Source organism: Cryptomeria japonica, chromosome 5 (genome assembly GCF_030272615.1).
Source record: "Cryptomeria japonica chromosome 5, Sugi_1.0, whole genome shotgun sequence".
In the NCBI taxonomy this organism is placed as follows: Eukaryota; Viridiplantae; Streptophyta; class Pinopsida; order Cupressales; family Cupressaceae; genus Cryptomeria; species Cryptomeria japonica.
This window is the reverse complement of record NC_081409.1, coordinates 465783191-465801575: the sequence shown is the minus strand read 5'-3', so window position 1 is coordinate 465801575 and position 18385 is coordinate 465783191. Positions and strand designations below refer to the sequence as shown.

At 37.5% G+C, this 18385-nt stretch overlaps 1 protein-coding gene across 2 annotated transcripts in view; it reads left to right on the top strand.

Moving 5' to 3' along the window:
* LOC131036814 (sialyltransferase-like protein 1) overlaps positions 1-18385 on the top strand; it is a 181815-nt gene that overhangs the window by 304 nt on the left and 163126 nt on the right. For both annotated transcript variants that reach the window (XM_057968800.2, XM_057968799.1), the window contains exon 2: positions 72-148. In XM_057968800.2, coding sequence (XP_057824783.1) covers positions 72-148 — 77 coding nt within the window. The remainder of the gene's footprint in view (positions 1-71; positions 149-18385) is intronic.

The window sequence follows — 18385 nt, the reverse complement described above, 5'->3', positions numbered from 1 at the left end:
AACGCTTACTTGTATTTAATCGCTTCACATAATTTGAACAAACAACAATCTTCATGGACAAGGTTTTGCAGGTATCCAGAATTACGATGCCAACAAAAAGAATGTCAAGACTCTCTATAGCTTACAGAAGCAAGTTAAAAAATGCGTGGTTAGTAATTCAATCTCAATTTCTTAATTTTTATTTCGAATATTTTTAGTCTTTAATCTATCTGAGTTATAATCTATCTGATTTAAATTTAAGTGCAGTCTTAATCTTCAGTCCATTGATTTTCGCTTAGGTGTGATTTTGAATCGAAACAAATGCTTTCATAGATCCAGTAATGCTGCTTGGTTGTGCCGACAAACAAGACATCAGATCAGGGTTTTTAGGATTGCCTTTGTAACATTCTTTTGAAATTATATGTTTATGTGATTGGAAAAAAAAAGAGGCAGTCTTATTCATCTCAGGGCTTAAAGTAGAGGTAAACTCCACAGTAAGTAAAGATATTTGGGAAGTATTCATGGTTGAAATTTATGGTATGAACTTTCAAATTTCACAGATCCGTGAAGTTCGATAACAGTTAACATCCATTATTCAGAAAGACAAATGATTAATGAGAAATCGATTATCAATTATTGTAGTTATTAAATTGTCATAATCGTGTACAGTTATACTTATGGTGCTTTAATATTTGCATGTGAACAGTTGTTGATGATTCAGAGTTGAAGATCATTCAATATGTGCTTGTGTGATGGTGTTTAGACAATTAATGGTAAACAAAAACCAACTACTATGGGGGAAAACCAATCAATGGAACCAATTGCAAAAGTTTGAATCAACCTCTACACGTCAACGGCTGAGCTCAAATTACTTTCAGACCCAAAGAGGATCCTAACAGATCCAATCAAAGGCATTAATGTTACAGATTGCCCCACCTGGATACCTGCACACAACTGAAAAATATACACTAACTCGTTCCATCACGATTCTTCGCACCTTCATACCTGCACACAATAGACACATGTTAGTAAACTAAAAACAATACCCTGAGAAGCTCAAGTACTAACACTCAATCAATTCCTTGGGAAATCAATGCCTCAAAATTTTGAGTTAACATGACTCCACTCTAAGTAATACCTTGTGGAGTTTGAAGATTTCACCTTCTTAATGTCTCGGAGGATTCATAAAATTGTTGCATTAGGTAGAATGCATTTAGTAGACCCCTTTCTAAGGAAAGGCAAACCACCAATGCTTGGTTAAGACATAACATTTGAACTTTTCCTCTTGCTAAGGTGGTACAGAGTGGGCTTGCAACCAAGAAGGACGTGACCCAGCTCCATTGGTGGCCCCAAGTTCTTTTTACACTGTAATTCCAAATAAACATATGGGCTATGTCTCAACAAACACTATTCCTCATTGTTTAACAATGAACACAAGCTATGAAGTTTCGTAAGGATGACATGCTATAGTTTGTCACAAATATCTGAGATCCAATCTGTTAATGTTTTAGCAACACAGAAATCTGAAACAAAATACACAGAATTTATCCTGGGAAAACCCTCCACTTGAGGGGGAAAAACCCAGCCCACTCAAAAATGAACTTTATTATATCTCTGGAAATGAATACAACTGTTGATAGTTTCAGATTACTATCAATCTCAATGAGATAAGTTTGATTCTCCACAAATCAATCTTGACAATGAAGTCAAATGATACATCTCTTATACATTCTATAAACCTTCATAAGTCTGAAAATACAGAACACAGAAAACATATAATATATCTGATCTGACAGACTACATACACAATATTCTCAACTTGCTACAGACAAACGAGAGAAGCCAGCAATATATATCTATCCATCTGTCCAAGAAGAAGAGCAATGAATATAAAGAATCAGAATTGCAAGTGAAGAGACACCACAAAGGAAGAAGAAAAGACACCAACAGTTACATCTTCACCAACAGCCATATGGACATGAAGAGTCACTGACAGCCACAACTACACCGTCAGCCACATAGACATGAAGAGTCACCTACAGAGAAGTGAAGAGACTCCATGGTGGAGAGGAAGAGTCACCGACAGAGAAGTGAAGAGACTCCATGGTGGAGAGGAGGAGTTAGATATTATCTTAGATCTCTATCGCAGCTATAAATCTTCAACACTCCCTCTTAGCAAGAGAGAGATCTTCAAAATGTCATCACATGGCAAGTACACATAGCTGCAACCAAAAGAATGTCAACAAAATATCTCATCACAAATTTTCTCAAATAAAAATGTTATCTCAGCATAACAATATTCACCATAGCTACTCCTAGAGGGTGAATCAGAAAAACAGAAAATAAAGTCACGAAGTCACACACACGACTTCTGTGATATTCCCGTGTAGATAGCAGGCAATGATTAGAAACATTAAACAATACATGTACATAAATATATATATTTTCAATACATAAATTATTTTTACCACTTAAAATACATTTTATCTTAACTAGCGGGAGTAATGAAAGGACGCGTCCATTCTCAAGCCACCTCTGGAATAGACGCCATGTTTCAAGGGGAATTGCATGGTTTCAAAGAGGTATAAACCCGCACCCCAAGGAAACACGGGAGAGGAGGTGACAAGGAGAGAAGGGTCCAACAGGTAACTTCGTTACTCGGTAATAATATTTATTTGTTTTCATTTTTATGATGCCTAGACAACCATGAGGACTGCCCTCGGAACACATCAGTTAGCAGACGATGTAAAAGGGCTAGTCGCTGGTTCTTCCCAACGATGAATAACCAGTGCCTAGTAAGCATTCCTTCCCATCACCAGCAGGCTGGTACGTCCCCAGGCCAATCCACTTAAATGTTGAAATGTTGAAGTATGTCTTTGTGCAAGTTGTATTAAATCTGCTTTCATTCCTCATATAACAGTAATTAATATAATTTAACTGGTGACCCAGATTAATTGCTAAATCGGTTCCATGCCTAAAAATGTCTTACCAAATGAACTAAGCACATATGTAATGTACAAAAGGGTAAAATGAACTTAATCTTCACGCTAGATAGGTAGCCTGCAATATCAGGTTTACTATGCTGCATTAAAATACACTTTAGTGACAAATAGAAGAATAAAAATAATTCATTCATTCTCAGACGCAACTAATAAGTAAAGAAAAGGAATACTAATTAATGATAGTCATGTTTCTGCAACTAGGCACAAATATAATGAATTAATCCCCACAAATTTATATATAATGGATAAATGTTAACTAAGTAATATAGTCATGAATCTATGTTTTCTGTATGCATTTGTTATCTTCCTGATATCCTCTGTTTGTTAGTACATTCAAGATAATGAGTGCAAGCCAGGGGTATGCTGGGCCCATCCTCAGGTGGCCCTATTAGCCCTAAGAGACGAGATGGGTCTGGATGGGTAGCCCAGCCAACCTGGAAAATCCTCAAAATCTAGAATGGGTCGTGTATGTATTTTGTGCTGCAATAATTATGCCACTGATCTAATATTACTGCTGACATATAAAATAAAATATCTAAATGTTGTAGGAAACCGTAATTTCCTTTTGTGGCTCTAAATCCAACCTTCGGTGGATAGATCAGGCCCTAATTATCAGGAAGGTGAGGCAGGTATAGCAAAGGTTCATTACAACTTCCACCATGGCTACTCCCAGAGGGTGGATCCACCATAGCTACTCCTAGAGGGTGGAACAAGGGATTTCACCTCGAACTTCTCTCTCAGAGAAGAACTCGTTAACCAAGGGATTTCACCTCGAACTTCTCTCGCAAAGAAGAACTCATTAACAAGGGATTTCACCTTGAACTTCTCTCGCATAGAAGAACTCATTAACAAGGGATTTCACCTCAAACTTCTCCCTCATAGAGAAGAACTCATTAGCAAGGGATTTCACCTCGAACTTCTCCCTCACAAAGAAGAACTCATTAGCAAGGGTTTTCACCTCAAATTTCTCCATCACAGAGAAAAATGCATTAGCCAAATTTTCATGATGGCGTGGCTCCCTTTGAAACTGAAATGCCAAGCTCCCTCTGAAGCTGAAATGCCAAGCTCCCTCTGACCCTATGAAGCTGAAATGCCAGCTTCCTTTGAAGCTGAAATCAATCGTCTTACCTCTTCGTCCAAGGTAACTTCTGACAATATGTCAGACTCCCTTTGAAGAACATGATCTACCTTCAAGCGGTTAGGCTCTATAGAAGGAACCTGGCTTTGCTACCATGTTAATGTTTTAGCAACACATAAATCTGAAACAAAATACACATAATTTATCCTAGGAAAACCCTCCACTTGAGGGTGAAAAACCTAGCCCACTCAAAAATGAACCTTATTATATCTCTGGAAATGAATACAATTGTTGATGGTTTCAGATTACTATCAATCTCAATAAGATAAGTTTGATTCTCCACAAATCAATCTTGACAATGAAGTCAAATGATACATCTCTTATACATTCTATAAACTTTCATAAGTTTGAAAATTCAGAACACATAAAACATATAATATATCTGATCTGACAGACTACATACACAATATTCTCAACTTGCTACAGACAAACGAGAGAAACCATCAATATATATCTATCCATCTGTCCAAGAAGAAGAGCAATGAATATAAAGAATCGGAATTGCAAGTGAAGAGACCACAAAGGAAGAAGAAAAGACACCAACAGTTACATCTTCACCGACAACCATATGGACATGAAGAGTCACCGACAGCCACAACTGCACCGTCAGCCACATAGACATGAAGAGTCACCGACAGAGAAGTGAAGAGACTCCATGGTGGAGAGGAAGAGTCACCAACAGGGAAGTGAAGAGACTCCATAGTGGAGAGGAGGAGTTAGATATTATCTTAGATCTCTATCGCAGCTATAAATCTTCAACACAATCCACCAGTGGTGCTTAAATGAAATCAGAAGACTGTATCCACACCTTAAGTAATAGTTCATCCATCCAAAAACATTTTCACATTTGTGTCTTAGTAATAATAATAGTATTAAGTCAGAGGTAGTTATCAATAAGGGGGGTCAATACAACTTTTATGAAATGTACTACCACCGTTACACGTTTCCATTTATAATAGCCATTTTCACAACAAATGAATGAACTGATATCTCATTGACGACCAACATTAACTGGTTTAGCGATTATGAGTAACACAGGTTGCAACATGTGTAATAATTGAGAATACCTTGTAGAATACTTCACATTACAGCTGTATATGACAATCATTAGCAAACAAAAACATTCTTTGAAGCAAAGATGTAAATATATTAATCGGCAATAAATCTTTTGCCCGAAATTTAAAAAAAAATCGGTAATCGGCAAAATTATCTAACATTTGAAAATATATAATTTCTTAAAATATTCTAAACAAACACATGTATACACTAAATTTATAACTCAGAAGATTCCAAACGCAAAAGATGTATGCCTGTGCCACGTCCAAAAGTCTGCAAAAACGTCAGATGTCAGGGAGAATGTCTCTGCTATTTCGTGTTGTGTGACTCACGTCAAACCCAAAAAACATGAAATGGTGAACTTTTTATTTATTTATAACTTCACACAACTTTTTTAGGGTTACAGGTGTTTTTTTTATGCACGATTTTTTGGCATTTTCCACGCGATTTAATTGCAATTTTTTCCCCCCACGACGTACGATTTTTTCTGAAAAATCGGCTGTGATTTATTTGGCAATTAAATTGGTTGGGGAAATGGATCACGATAAATTGTGATTTGCCAGATTTAATCCCGATATTTGCATCTTTGCTTTAAAGAGTTTCTAAGAATTGATTAACATACTGATATCATATCAAGACGAGGAGATCATAATAAAGCAAACTTTTTTGTCCATATACATATTGATGTGACACTTATTACATAATGCAAGTGCTACAATAATTGGTGGCACCAAAATGGTTAAGTTTAAACAATCATGAGTTTCCTTACTGTCAAAAGAAACTGGGAAAATCACATATTTGTGATCCAAGACAGAAGAATGTGAAAGGAACATAAGTTGTGAGTTAGCGATGAAGTCGTGGAATACAATTGGAGTTCGCTCAAAGGCAGAGAGTGTTCGTGTGCTGGGGAATCCAAAACCACATCTATTAGCACATCCGAGGAGGATAAGTTTTGGTAAGAGGATGAATCTAGAATATTTTGGTGTCAAACCCTAGGCCTAGGGGCTATAAATTCCTTTCTCTTGTGTAAGGTCCCCACTTTGAAATAGAATTTAATGGTATATAATAATAATAAAATTAAAATGCAAAAGAATCAAAATTAAATAAAAATAAAAATATAAAAGAATTTAATTAAATATAATTTAAATTTGATTAAGTTAATGAATGGTCAAAAGACATGGACTGAAAAGTTGTGTCCGCCTCAAATATGAGGTATAAAAGGGAGATGAGAACTCATTTGAAGGGGGGGATAATTTGGGGAATCAGAAGTGCAGATGGGATTGTGTCTATTCCAAAAGGCAGAAATAATGAAGAGTTGCACTCTTTCAAAGGGTGCTAATGGTGAAAGGGTGTGTCTCTTGCCAAAGGGCATACATGATGAAGAGGTGTGACCTCTCCCCCACATTGAGAGATATAAAGGAAAGGAATCAAAGCAGCCAGTGACATCACCATCGATCAGATCAGATCAGAACTATTATTAAGTTACAGGCAGTAACATCCTTGTTCTTGGTGGTATGCATGGGTATAGAGATCGGAATATTAATCAATCAGCATTTAAGGGAGAACTATTCAGCATCGAACAAGGATTGAAGGAAAAAAGGATATGGCATTATGTAATGTCCCCCTTCTATCCTTCCTTCGGAAATTAGGGAACAACTATCTGGCAAATCAATTGCAAGATACCTCTTTCCAAAATCTACTTAGAATAATGATAATTGCTGTTACTTAAGAATGATATCACTTATAATATGATGGTATATAGGATAAAGTATCACTGCTATTAATGCAAGGTGATTTCTGATCTCTGTCTTTGTTCTATACTTCTGATATACAATATGATTTATGCAATTAATGTAGTTGATAGCTTTCTTCGATGTGACACTAAAAAATATTCTTTAATCTACTTCTATCACTTAAAGCGATGAGGGATCTTGCTGCTCCTGATCTATCTCTATAAATATATAAATGTATCCCCTGTTGCTTACAATGGTGTTACTGCTTTTCTGATTTGTTTCCTCATTTCTGATCTGCCAAATGCCAATGTGTGATGGAGTCTATCCAAAAGAATGATATTATCTTAATCTGTGAATTCTATACACAGAAATTCGTGCTTTTTCTGATGTAAGAGTGTTCTCCTTATGCGATTGATATCTTGATCCCGATAAAGGCTTTTTTGAAGAACAATCTGATTGGATTAGAAACAATTGATAAATTTCCCTGATTAAATCTTCAAATTCCTGCGATACTTCCTTGATGCCTTACCCGCTTGGTCTGCTCTCTATCCATGCATCCTTGGCCTTGTCATCGGGTGGGCAATTGCCACCTTCACTTGGTTGTCTAAGGCTATTTGAGCCCTCAAATCTGTCGTATAAAAACCAGTACTGCCCTTGAAAGAGTTCATGATCCTCCCTTAACATGCAACTAAGGGGCATGATGTGAGAAGGTGCATCTCCACATCCATGACCCTGGCAAACAAACTAAATTAGTTACATACTAATTCATGCCTCCTCCTTACTACCAACAAGGTCATTAGTTAGCAAATTATCTTTAAATGATCATCGGTCCTGAAAAAGTGGTGGACTTTATAATATGGATCGTTGTCCTTGTATATTTATTTACTTATCTTCATGATACGATCGCATCTCATGGTATTGTTGACTCTTAATGAGTGTCACCTTAATATATATATCTCTGCTATTGATGATGATAATTGCTACTCTTCGATATCATTAACTTTGTATGCATCTTCAATAATTCGTATTTTCATCACTGCTATCAATAAATTCATAAATACAATGAATCTCTGTTGTCAATTTGATTTCCTATTTGATTACAGAGTCCTAGTAAAGGAGTTATCGATATGTCTGAAGGTAACCGATTGGATTGTTTCCAACACAACTGGGAATGTGAAATTTGTGTTTTGAAGACCATTGCTAATGTCTCTTGGTTGCCGTAGAAGAGCCGTATGTAATGTCCTCTATTCTCAACTCTCTATACTTCTACAGTTTTGTCCGTTTAAGAGACTTCTCAAAACTAAGGGAATCGTGTGGAATATTAATGATCTAACGATCAGAATGGGGACATTACACATTATGTTTGGAATAATATCGAACAGCAAGAAGAATAATAATACAAGCAAGGTTACACTCATTCGCACAACAGTCTGAATTCTATGATAATATATTTATTGTGAAATGAAAATATGCATTAGCAGACCCAAGGGAGCATAAAATAAATATATATAGAGATCGGAATTGCTGTCTAAGGCAAACACCCAACCGTAAATAATGTTAATGATAATTAGATTAATTTGTAATCTAACTGATACCTGGAATGCACCGTTTATTATCATGTGACAGCGAATTAATTAAGAGAATAATTGGTGGCAAATAGATGTGAAAGGGTGCAAGGAAAGTGGCGGTTATGAACAGCCAAGAGTCATGTCTTTTGCAACATGACTTTCATTGCAATTGAATAGTATATAAGACAATCGTGAAATTGATTTATAGTTGCAAACAGCATACAGCCAGGTATGTGGCATTTACTTAATAATTTAAGCAATTCATTATTGAAGATTTATAAGCTAATAATCAATGAGAAATAAAGTTAAGCTGTAATGTATTAATAAAGCAGAATTATGTAAGAATTAATCACAGTTTATAATTCAGAATAGGAGCAGAATTTTATAAGGATTGATAACAGTTATTATATATATAATAAAAACAGAACTATGAGAGCATAACAATAACGTTAGCATAGCAAACTACATTAATTAGAGGAATATGCATATACATTTATAAGTCGTTATATTCCATACGAGATGTATGCACTTGAAGAAGTCATTCAATCTATTTGCTGCATCTTGTGGGAAAAGGTTTGAGGTGTAATCCAGTGGCGACAAGGGGCTCACAAGTGGTCATAAGGACCCTTGGAGTCAAGGAGCCAGATTGCACCCTCTATGCCAAATCCACAAGGTAAGACTTTATGGGTAATGGGTTTGAAGGGCAAGCAACATGGGCCGCCAAGTCTATCAAGGAGGTTAGAAGCAACCATTCCTTGGGCTTGGTAGACAACGGACCTGCGCAACCCCTCTCATGTCTCATATACCAATTTCTATCTGTTTTTGCATTAAAATGAATTAGGTCTAATTATAATTGAAAATGTATGTAGGTGTTTGCTTTTCTTTTTGGGTGCAGGTTATCCTCATAAGACTACACTCATCTACATAAGGTATGTCTCAAACCTTAATCCTACTTATGTCATTCATGATTTCTTGATTAAGAAATAATTACATTGTAGTGTTGAAATAACGATTTGATTCAGATAATAAGAATAGTAATTGTCTCCTTATTAATCAATTTAAATCATAAATGTATTGAAACAAATTAATTATTATTAAATTGGCCTATATCTAGTAGGGGACATTACATCTTGCCATTTGCATGGGAGCATTGGAGGTTGGAAGATTGGTTGGTAGATTAGTGGATCAAGAGGACACATATAGGATTGTTGGATTCTAGAGATAGTAGGGGTTTGGACAAGTCAAGTCTAAGGGGTAATATAACTGGTAGCAAAGCCAAGAGAAGGGGTGATGGACTAAGATAGAGTAATCGCAAATATCAAAATAGTGAGTTATGACTCCTTTCACTTCTTGTCTAAGTGCATGTTTCCCATTTCTTTCTTTCATTCCTTTATATTGTTGAGGATTGGATATACCTCCTACATTTGGTGAGACATCTGCCAAAGAATCCTATCCTCTGGTGGTTGAATAGGCTAGTCTAATTGAATATTTGCTCTGTTGGTTTATCAATCTAAATGTGGCTTTAGCTATGATGTATAATAAATCTAATGTTTTGGTTCCATTATTGGGACCCAACTTCTAAAAGAGATTTGATTTCCTATCAGTGTTGGTGAATGCAAAGATCAACAGATTGGAGTTTGTGATTGGAAGTAAGGCTGTGAAGAGATTCCATAGAGGCTGGTTAGATTGAAACTGAGCCAATTGTAGAGAACGTTGAGCTAGAGACCAAAAAGTGTTGTGGGATTTTCAAAGGACAAGGGAGATACAGTTCATAAGGTGACTGGCTTCTATGCTTGGGTTACTGGGTAGTGTAAGGAGGAGATAAATATAAGTTGATGCTTATTTGGGAATGCAAATTGTGACAGAGCAATCGAATAGTAGAGAGACTTGTATTCTAGTTACTAGAATACCATGGAAACAAGGATGTGGAGATGCATATTCTGAAGTGCAAAACAATTTGGCAACTGGAAGGTACATTAGTGGCAGAAAGTAAGGCTACTTTGTTTGCAGCTGTTTTGCAGGAAAGAGCATAGAAGTGGTTCTGTAAGTTTGATCCAAATGAGAGTTGTGTGGTTAAGAGATGTTAAAGCAAGGGTTTCTAAATGAGTTATAAAATCTGGAAATGAATTGACAAAATATCTCTGCAATGAAATAAGTGAAGCAAGAAGCAAGATAAATCTTGAAAGAATATGATGCTGGATTCAAAGAACTTAAGGTTAAATTGGCTTTTGTGATCAATGATGATTAGCATAGAGAATGGTTCATTGACAAACTAGTCAGGCCAGTAAAGAGTGAAGTGAACAGATGTAATGTCCTGCTTCCTAAATTACCCTATTCTGCCCTAGATTACAATTTCTTGGCTATCAAGAGGGTTTAGGGGAGGAATCTCCTTATCTCTTTGGTAGGAATAACTTGCAACACAAGTCAGAGGATAATCTTCTAATTGCAACATATGAGTGATTGACAGTTATAAACCAGTCATGGTAATACAAATAAAGAATGGTAAAAAATAGAGTAAAGAAAAAACTATGATTCATAAATTAGAAAGACTATAATTTAAAGAATTATTACAATGAAACCTAAATAATTTTGCAAGCAGCACTGTAATGTAAATATCAGAAATCCTGGGTCATAACCATAGGAATCCTCATTATCTTGATAGGGTGCCTTAGTAACGGTTCTCCCTAATCAAGTCACTTTGTGAGGGTGCCTTAATAACGGTTATCCCTCTAGAGATAGTGTTCAACAGTATCATAGATCAGATTCATAAACATGAATATATTGCCAACCAAATATGTAGAATGTTATCGGCATCAGTCATAAATATGCAAGGTATTAATACTGTGAATATACAGATATTATCATGGAAAAAAATTACCACGTAATGCATCTACAGTTTGCTATATATAATTCCTGGAATTCATACCAGTTCGGATATTTGGCTGAGTATATTTGTAGCAGGTATTAGGCTTTTGTCTTACTACTTACTTCTTCCTTTTTTTCCCTCGATTCCCTCCTCTATCGTGGTGGTAAGACCACCATCAATGGTCACGTCCTTTAGAGGCAGCGACCCCTTTGAAAGGTCGCTGCCTTTTCTTCATCGCTTTTCTCAACCATGGCAACCCTTCATAAACTGTAATATCCCTTGCAAATTCTGAATTCAATTTTCTGATTTTTGACTTTGAGAACTTTGTCAAATACTTGGCACACAAAGGGATATCTTACTGTTATAAATTTCAGTTTGCTTTCACTTGTACTTTGTCCAAAATGGTACAATAGAAAATGTTTTGCAAAGACTTCTAAACATCTAAAAATGAACTAGGATGAAGATGCAATTGTTTTTGGCATTTTCCAAAAGCATATATATGACTTATCTAATGCAAATCAACACCTACAGCTAAGTGGCATTTTTACAAACACTTGTCATGCAAACTTCAATTATATTTCAGACTTTTAAAAATGATAGTTTGCTGATATAAAATTCTGATCTAAAATCAGATTACAATGCCTTCAACAAGCTGACTGCAATACCCATACAAATGCCCTGAAAATGTGTCTCAAATTTATACTCAGAACAATTACAATGCAATAACATGAAGATATAATGAAGGGAACTTGGGATTGATAAGCAGATTTAAATCTGATCAAAATCTACCATATACTGTAGCGGTACTGTTCACGACTACTGTTCATGTCACCTTCAATCTTAGGAAAGCCTTCAAACCCTCCCAAAAATCATTGCCAAGACTCACAAAATGGAGCTCTCCCAATTACCCGTATGAAATCGATGCACAAACAAGCCTCCATGAGCAAAATCGTGGGACCTCAGCACTGCTGCAATATGACTGAAATTTGCATCAGAATTATTCCTTCAATTGTTTATCCACAAAGTTGGCCCTAGGCCACAAAATTTGGCACAATGAGATGACTGAGTTATCTCCTCCAATAGCTGCAACTCTTTGGAGGATCCACCTCAGTTATGCGAATCAATGGGAGTGTTCATTCCCAATGACCAATGTAGCAAACTGCGGAAACCCTTGGCTCCACAATAAATCCTTCAAGAAGCTTCTAGAAACATATTAGTTACTTTAGTGACTTTATGATATAATATTTTTTATTTAGTCTCTTAATTAAATTAATTAAATATAAAGTCAGCTTTTAAATTTTTTTTATTATTTATTCGATAACTTTATAAATAATTAACTTAACTCTCCCTTATTTCTCCACTTAGCCTTTGGGAGCATAAAGGCTAAGAAATCACTGAGATGGCTTACTAAGAGGGGGACATTACAGTCCGCCCCTCCTGAAATTGCTTGTCCCCAAGCAATCTCAACTCTGGATGCTACAAAATCTCCTCGTTCTCCCATGTAGCATCCTCAACCGGCAAGTCCCTCCATTTGATCAAATATTCCTTGATAACTTGTCTCCTCAACTGTTTCTCCCTGACATCCAAGATAGCCTTAGGTACCAATATCAACTTACTCTCATCATCTAAGGGTGGTAAAATTGTGGAAGGAGTTACATGATGTCCTAACGCCTTCTTGAGGCGAGATACATGAAATACATTGTGCACCCTGCTATCTGCCGACAACTCTAGCTCATAAGCCACCTCACCTACACGCCTAATGATCCTGAAAGGTCCATAGTATCGTGGCTTGAGTTTCTTTGCACCACTCTTCTTGAGAGTAGACTGTCTATAAGGCTACAACATCAAGTACACCATATCCCCTACCTCAAATGAGCGCTCAACTCTCTTTTGGTTTGCATACTGCTTCTGCTGATTCTATGCCTTCTGGATATTCTCCCTAAGAGCCCTCATGATATCCTGATTCTCTTGCAACATATCCCAAGCACTAGGCACTCTACTATCACTCATCAGCAAGTCAAGTAAGCTAGGAGCCTCATAACCATACAAGGCCATGAATGGTGTCATTTGAATAGAAAGATGGTAAGTGGTATTGTAGCAACACTCACAAAGGTATATCCACTTAACCCAACTCTTCTGCTGTCCTACAATGTAGTTCCTGAGATATCCCTCCACCCATTTGTTAACTATTTCTGTTTGTCCATCAGTCTATGGGTGCTAAATAGTACTCGGAGTGAGCTCAGTCCCACAAAGTCTGAAAAGCTCCTGCCAGAAATGACTCATAAACCGACTGTCTCTGTCACTAACAATGCTCCGAGGTAACCCATGCAATCTGAATATCTCACGAAAAAACAACTCTGCTACCTATGTAGCAGTGATCAGAAAGAAATGTGCATACTTAGTCAAATGATCAACCACCACATAAATGCAATCCTTACCCTGAGCTTTCGGCAATCCTGTAATGAAATCCATAGATATGCATTCCCACTTCCTATTAGGAATCGAAAGTGGCTGGAGTAAGCCTGCAGGGTAGGTGTTTTCCTGTTTATTTTTCTGGCAAACAAGACACTCTTTGACATAGCGAAGAACATCTGATTTCAGGCCCTTCCAAGTGAACCTCTCTCGTATCTGTTTGTAAGTTTTGAAGTACCCGGGATGTCTTGCCATAGGTGTATCATGAAAGGACCTCAACACCATGTTCATCACCTCTGATCTTGGGGTCAAAAAGATCCTTCCTTTATAAATGATAATATTATTCACAATTGAGTATCCGTCATCCTGTAGCGACCCCTCAACAATACCTGAAGCCCAAGAGTCCTTGGCATACTCTGCTACAATCAAATGCCTCCAATCCTTTGAAACCTCCACCATGGAGCTCAAATGTGGACGACGAGATAAAGCATCAACAACTACATTCTGTGTTCCTTTGACAAAGGCAATGTCAAAGTCATAAGATTGCAGCTTGCTCACCCCTTTCTATTGACGATCATTAAGATCCCGCTGCCCTAGGAAATGTCTCAAGCTATTATGGTCCGTTTTAACAACTAATTTACTGCCTACTAAGTACTGCCTGAATTTGGGCAATGCATGCATAATGGCCAACATCTCCTTGTCATATATACTGTAGCTCCTCTCAGGACCTCTCAGCTTCCTGCTCTCAAATGCGATCAGATGTTTGTCCTGCATAAGGACTGCTCCAATCCCCTCACCTGAAGCATCACACTGTAGCTCAAAGGGTTTAGTGAAATCCGGCAATGCAAGTACTGGGCAAGTAGTCATAAGTTGTTTGAACATTTCAAAACAGTCTTGTGACTCCTGAGTCCAAACAAAAGCTCCCTTCTTCGTCAAATCTGTGAGTGGTGCTACATGTCGTGAATATCCATTAAGAAATCTGTGGTAGAAACCACATAAGCCCCCAAACCCTCTAAGCTGTGTAAGATTCTCAGGTGTAGGCCACTCGATGATTGCCTTGACCTTGTCAAGATCCATATGTACCCCTTCCGTGCTGATGATGTGGCCCAAGTACAACAACTCCGTCATGCCCAAATCACACTTGGATTCCTTGGCATACAATGATTCCTTGCCAAGAATACCCAAAACTGTATCAAGATGTGCAATATGCTCTTCCCATTTTTTGCTGTACACCAAGATGTCATCAAAGAAGACTAGCACAAACTGCCTCAACTGTGAATGAAATACCTTGCTCATCGTGGACTGAAAAGTAGCAGGTGCATTGGTTAGCCCAAATGGCATAACCACAAACTCAAAATGCCCACGACAACGAAATGCTGTCTTTTCAATATCTTGCTCTCTGACATGATTTTGATGATACCCTGACCTTAAATCAATTTTGGAAAAATATTGGGCACCATGTAACTTATCTATCAACTCATCAATTCTAGGGATAGGATACCTGTTTTTAATAGTCTTTTTGTTTAACAACCTGTAGTCAATGCACATCCACAAGGTACCATCTTTCTTCTTGACCAAAACTACGGATGAAGCAAATGGTGACTTACTAGGTCTGATTTGTCCCATGGCTAGCAGCTCCTTAATGGTTTTTTCTATCTCATCCTTGAGCCGCTTGGGGTGCTTGTAGGGAGTAACTATCACATGCTTAGCACCCTCTCCCAACTCGATGATATGCTCTATCCCTCTGTCTGGAGGTCTACCAAGTGGAATCTCACTGAATACCTTGGTATGCTTGATTCTCAACTCTTGTATGTCAGGAGGATAAATAGGTTTTTGCTGCTCCTCCTGTGTTGGCATCAAAACACATCCTGCTGCCCGCTCAACCATATCATGACACATGAGCCGTTCCATCCTCCTGAAAGATATAGTCCTGCAACTAGTGTCTGTGAGGGCCTTTAACACATGGGTCTTTCCATCCATCTGAAATCTCATTTCCATGACACGAATGTTGAGGGTAAACTCACCTATGTCATCCCTAATACCATATCAGTATCTCCCATGTTCACCACATAAAATTCGGCCTTGAACTCAAAGTTATTCAAACGCATCGGAAGTTTTGAGATCATCTTATCACACTTGAGAATGTAGCCATCTACAACCTTCACTCTTATTCCTTCAAAGTCCTCTGTTCGTATACCACGCTTCTCAACCAACCTAGCATCAATGAAATTATGTGTGGTGCCAGTATCAAGCAAGGTGATGATCTTTTGTTCGGCTAGGACTCCATGCATCCTAAAAGAACCTTTGCACTGGATGCTAGTGAGACGTGCCTCCTTAAGCTTCACTCTAGTCTCCACTTCTACCTCATGCTCGGACTTCTCTGTCTCGGAATCCTCATTATCTGTTTGCCGATCAGATTTTGAATCCTCATAAAAAGCCCACATAACTTGATTGGCCTTACCCTTGGGCCTCAAGGGACTGTAATGTCCCCTTTTTAGTGCAACATGATATGGGGTGTCGTTAGCCTATTCTGACACGGTCCCGAAGGCTAACAAGGACATTGGTGGGATCCTGAGGTGTTTTGGCCTAGGTGTTTTCAATTTCAGGCCAATCGGTGCTGCTCTGACAGGGTTTCTAGACACTTACTATTTATAGTAAGTTTGTCTCCAAGCAGTGACTTGAAATTTTTAGTGTTTCCCTGGTTGGCATAATTATCAGTAAAAAAATATTTGAAGGCGACGATGATTTAAAGGGATTATCAACAATGTTTTAATATTTAACGATAAAGTGTAAAGTTAAATTAAATATTTAACTTTATCGTTATATTATAAGGTTGGGAATATATAGTAATGTTTAAAATATTAAAAGTTCCCTTTAATGTGTACATTGTGGGAAATAATACTTTATTCTAAAATGTATTATCCCACATTTAGGAAATGAAGTGTTTGCATCCAGGAAGAAGATATAAATTGAGGTTGAGAGCTCTCTTTTGGGGTATGCTTGGATGAGATTAATGTTATGCTGTTGGATTTCGTAGAGATCTGATTATTGGGCTTGGAGGAAGGAATCCCTCTTTGCTAGCATTCTCTTCACTGTTGAAAGACACAGTCAGGAGGATTAATGGTGTTTTCATTCAGGAAACACATTGGGCTTCATCTGGTGCTCTCGCATGAAGTTTTTACAGGGGTTTGAAAATGCAGATTTGAAGATAGTGATTTTGCTACAGTAACGCGTGAATAGTATTTTGCTAGAGTACTGCGTGAATAGTGTTTTTGCTACAGTGCCGCGTGAATAGTGAAAATGCTACAGTACCATGAATAGTGCTGCTATAGTGCATGAACAATGTTGGTATGAAGTTTACTTGTTTTTCCTGCTGATTAGAAGTTTGGAAGGCTACCATTACATCTGCAGACCACTACAACATTCAATTCCAGGTTTTTCTATCATATTTTCATAACTAAGCATTGTAATTGTTGAATACAAACCTGAATCATTGTCGCAGCCCATAAGGCAGTTGAATGTGCACATTGATATTGCAAATCAGTATTTAACAACAAATAAGAAGTTTCGGGTTTTGCATATATTGTTGTATGTTTGTCAAGTGTTTGATAAAATGCCATGTTGATTATTAAGCAATTTAATTGATATCACATAGTAGTTTGCAAGTCTCTTTCAAAATGAAAATAGGGGTGGTCATTTCAGGGACGGTCATGGTTTGCATCTTATGGCCCTTTGCAATAGAAACATAACTTCTTCTTTCTCAAATAATTAAGCATCTCTCGATCAAAAGGGGCTGCTGATTTCCCTTTTTGGTTTGACTTGTCTTCTTTCTTGAGAAAATTCTTGTCACGATATGAAGAAGATCCTTTTGATGAGAACTTTCTTGAAGGTGCTGCAAGTTCCATGCTTCGAGCCTTTTTCATTGCCTCCTACAGTGTTGGTGGATCAAAGGCTTTCAACCAGCCTTTCAATGGCTCCATCAAACTTTTAGTGAACAGGACCACCAATTGCCTCTCGCTAATATTGGGAACCATAACTGATAATCTCTAAAAATCAACAACATATGTTTCAAGAGTTCCATGTTGCTTCAATTGTGCGAACTCTTGGAAACTCACTTCAGGATCCTTAACATCAAATCTCTCTATCAATCTATTAGTGAATTCATCATAAGTAGGAATGAGATTAGGACCAAGAGTAACGAACTCGTGGTACCACCGTTCATGAGCAACTCCCTCCAAGTGTAGTGTAGCAAATTTGATGGCGTCCTCTTCAGGCATTGGTCTCAATGATAGGTAGTTATCAAGCTTTTGTACCCATGCCCTAGCTGTACACTTATTACTTCCATCAAAATAGGCCAATGTAAGCTTACCAAGAGCTTGCTGATAATCTGTTCTTGCTGGAGCATAATGTTCATTTCTTCCACCATTTCTCCTATTCCTTTGATTCATGAACTGATCAAATGTCCATTGTTCTCTCAGATCAGGAGGTAAGGTACTATATTCCAAATAAGCCTGCCTTGCTTCATCTCCGAAAGGTACAGCTGCAACAAATTGTGGTTGTTCTTCTCTTTGTGTAAAGGTAGGAAAAAGTGGTCTAGAGGTTGATCCTCTAGTGATTGCAGCGTGTTGGAC